The 3,180-nt window shown below is 44.0% G+C and overlaps 1 protein-coding gene across 1 annotated transcript in view; it reads left to right on the forward strand.

The window, feature by feature from the left end:
* The window catches only part of C23H18orf54 (chromosome 23 C18orf54 homolog), a 29,083-nt gene extending 27,099 nt beyond the window's left edge, over positions 1–1,984 (forward strand). The window contains exon 9 of the mRNA XM_043443779.1: positions 1,724–1,984. Within this exon, the coding sequence (XP_043299714.1) occupies positions 1,724–1,736 (13 nt within the window). The 3' untranslated portion in view covers positions 1,737–1,984. The remainder of the gene's footprint in view (positions 1–1,723) is intronic.
* Positions 1,985–3,180: the final 1,196 nt, after the last annotated feature.

A 3,180-nucleotide genomic window follows, 5' to 3' on the forward strand; every position in this document is an offset into this window, starting at 1 on the left:
CCCCCCCCCCCCCCCCCCCGGCCCTTTCATCTGTAACAGCTATTTCGAAGTTTTGTTTCAAGGATTGAATGATAATGCCTGGCATCTGTGATCTCAGTAAACACTAGCTGCTAATAATGCTAATACAACTAGGTAACGGAGGTGCTAGGAATAAGACAAGGCTGATTCTGCCCTTGTGGTTACCCGTTCTACTCTACATCATTGTTGTGCAGTTGTGTCCAACTCTGCGACCCCGTGGACTGCAGCACTCAAGGCTTCCCTGTCATTAGCCATCTCCCAGAGTCTGAGCTGGTGATGCCATCCAGCCATCTCATCCTTGCTTTTGTCCCCTTCTGCCTTCAATCTCCCAGCATCAGGGTCTTTTGCAAAGAGTTGGGTCTTCGCAGCAAGTGCCAAAGTATTGGAGCTTCAGCTTCAACATCAGTCTTCCCAATGAATATTCAGGGTTGATTTCCTTTAGTACTGACTGCTTTGATCTTGCTGTCCCAGGGACTCTTCAAGAGTCCTACACCAAGGTTGGAAAGCATCAGTTTTTCAGAGCTCTGCCTCCTTTATGGTAGAGCTATATGCTCTACATTACAGCAAGAATTATAAAAATGCGTCCAATGATGTACTTCTTAAGCCTTCCAGTGGCTTCCTGCTGGAAGAGTAGTTGTGAAGAAGTTCCCACCCTACCCTGAAAAGCCCTAGACAACGTACGTGCCCACGCCCCTCCCATTGCTCCTCAAGGCCGAAACCTTTGCTACCACTCTGCTTGCTCTGATTCAGCCACATTGGTCTGGGTGTTACCAGATAGCCACAAATATGCCTCTGCGTCCAGGCCTCTGCAGTGTCCTTGCCAGTCTTTCCACAAACGCTTCTTAATTCCCTCCCTCGCTTCAGGTGTCTGCTGAAATGCCACTTTATCATAGACAAGCCTCCCCCCCCCCCCCACCACCACCATGCTGTTATACTTTGGTGGCGGTGGTTTAGTCACTAAGTCATGTCCGACTCTTGCAACCCCATGGACTAGCCTGCCAGGCTTCTCTGTCGATGGGATTTCCCAGGCAAGAATCCTGGGATGGGTTGCCATTTTCTTCTGGGGATCTTCCTGACCCCCAGGGATTGAACACACATCTCTTGTGTGTCCTGCTTTGGCAGGCGGATTCTTTATCAACTGAGCCGCCAGGGAAACTCCTACCTTATTTTTCGTCACTGAATGTTGAGGGCTGGAACTTTGTATTATTCACTATTTACTCCTGAACAACTAGGATAGTGCCTAGCAGTAATTTAAAGAGCTACGTAGCTGTTTCTCTGAGTGAAGACCAGAGAGTGGCTTGGGGACCCTTCTGAGGCAGTTGGTGTGCTCAGCTGAGAATTTTGGATTTTATTCCCTAGGAAAAGGGACCTATGTTTTTGATGCAGCCTTGAGTGAATATTAATTTTTGTTGTTAGTCCCTACGTTGATTTATGGCTGCAGTCAGACTGTTTTCCAAATACTAAAACCAACAATTTTTCTTCCTTCTGATAGTTAAATCTTTAAAATCTGATACCACAGCATAAATGCATTGTTTTAGTAATTTTTTTAGGAAGTAAAACTATAAAGCAGGCCTTATTTAATTTTTTGCTCAGAATTAACAGTTTTACTGATGTTCCTGTGATGGTTTATTGTAAAATAAGTCCCTAGAATATAGGCTTTTTTTCCCTAAATACTAATGTTTAGGGGACTATTTATTTGTCTCAGGTTGAAGTACTAAATGCTATTTGATTTACTGGATGATTTATGTGGGATTTTGGACACGAGTATAAGAAGACAACAGAAAGAAGCACAAAGAAGTCTCTTGGAATGGGATTCAGAAGTCCTCATGACAGGAGCCCTGGAAGGACCTTGATAATGCCCCCGACAAATGAACCACTCAGCACTCCTTCAAATCATTTCAGTCTTCATTTTTTTTTTTTTTTTTAGACCTGAGAGACATATGAAAAATTTTATTTAGATTTATTTCATCATCTCCAGTTAAAGTGGTATCAATTTTCTATTAAAAATGAGCAAAGTTTAGCAAACGTTTCCCAACTTCCTGCTGTAGTTCTCATTCATTGTGTGTGTGTTTCTGAGATTTCTTACAAGGGTTTAAACTTTAAATGTCTTATTCCCTCCTGCCCCTTCTTAGTTGGGGTGCCTTGAGCAAGTTAGAGCTGTAAGATTTATAAAGCAGAGCTAATGGGGCTGCTTCAGGACACAGTTGAAGGGACTGAGAGAATGCCTATAAAACACTTCCTTAGCACAGTGCCTCACCGTAGGGAAGTGCCCAGTGTAAACTATTATTGCTAAATGCAGTTAGTCAGTACTGGTTTTCAGAATTTCAGCTAGTTATAATTGTTGCCATTTAGCTGTCTGTGTGTGGATATTTTGTAGAAGCTGATCCAAGTCTTAGTAAGGACTGTTTAAATTTTTTCCCCCACTAGAGGGCACTGCCTGCTTTGGCAGTAACAAGATTAAGACATTTTTGTCATTGGCCTTGTTCAGTAGCTGAGCCGTGTCCAACTCTTTGTGACCCCATGGACTGCAGCACACCAGGCTTCCCTGTCCTTCACTATTTCCCAGAGCTTTCTCAAACTCATGTCTGTTGAGTCAATGATGCCATCCAAACATCTCATCCTCTGTCACCCCCTTCTTTCAATCTTCAAGCCCTCAATCTTTCCCAGCATCAGGGTCTTTTCTGATGAGTCCTACTACTCCTTAATCTGGTTTTGAGCTTGTGAAAGTCACTTGGTCGTGTCTGACTCTCTGCAACACCATGGACTGTACACAGTCCATGGAATTCTCCAGGTCAGAATACCAGAGTGGGTGGCCTTTCCCTTCTCCAGGGTTTTGAGCTTAGTGCCTGGCATTCGTTCTCTGTTATAGCTCTTAAAAGCTGATGGGGGTGTGTTAGGAGATGATCTTGTCTCCCTCTTCTTTCCCACATCAAGTCACAACCTTTTATAAAGAAGCAGCTCTCCCCATTCTGTAAACCAGATGTATTCTTTAGACTGTAGTCATTCCGATTAGGACCCCTATTCTCTTCTCCCTCTTCAGGAGGCTTCAGTCCTGAAGTGGTTCCTGTTAGGCCACTAATGGCCTTTGTGTCCTGTCTCTCCCTAGTTACTGTCCCAACACTCACATAATGGAAAGGTGTTTTAGCCTAGGCACGTGTGTTT

This window comes from Cervus canadensis, chromosome 23 (genome assembly GCF_019320065.1).
Source record: "Cervus canadensis isolate Bull #8, Minnesota chromosome 23, ASM1932006v1, whole genome shotgun sequence".
Classification (NCBI taxonomy): Eukaryota; Metazoa; Chordata; class Mammalia; order Artiodactyla; family Cervidae; genus Cervus; species Cervus canadensis.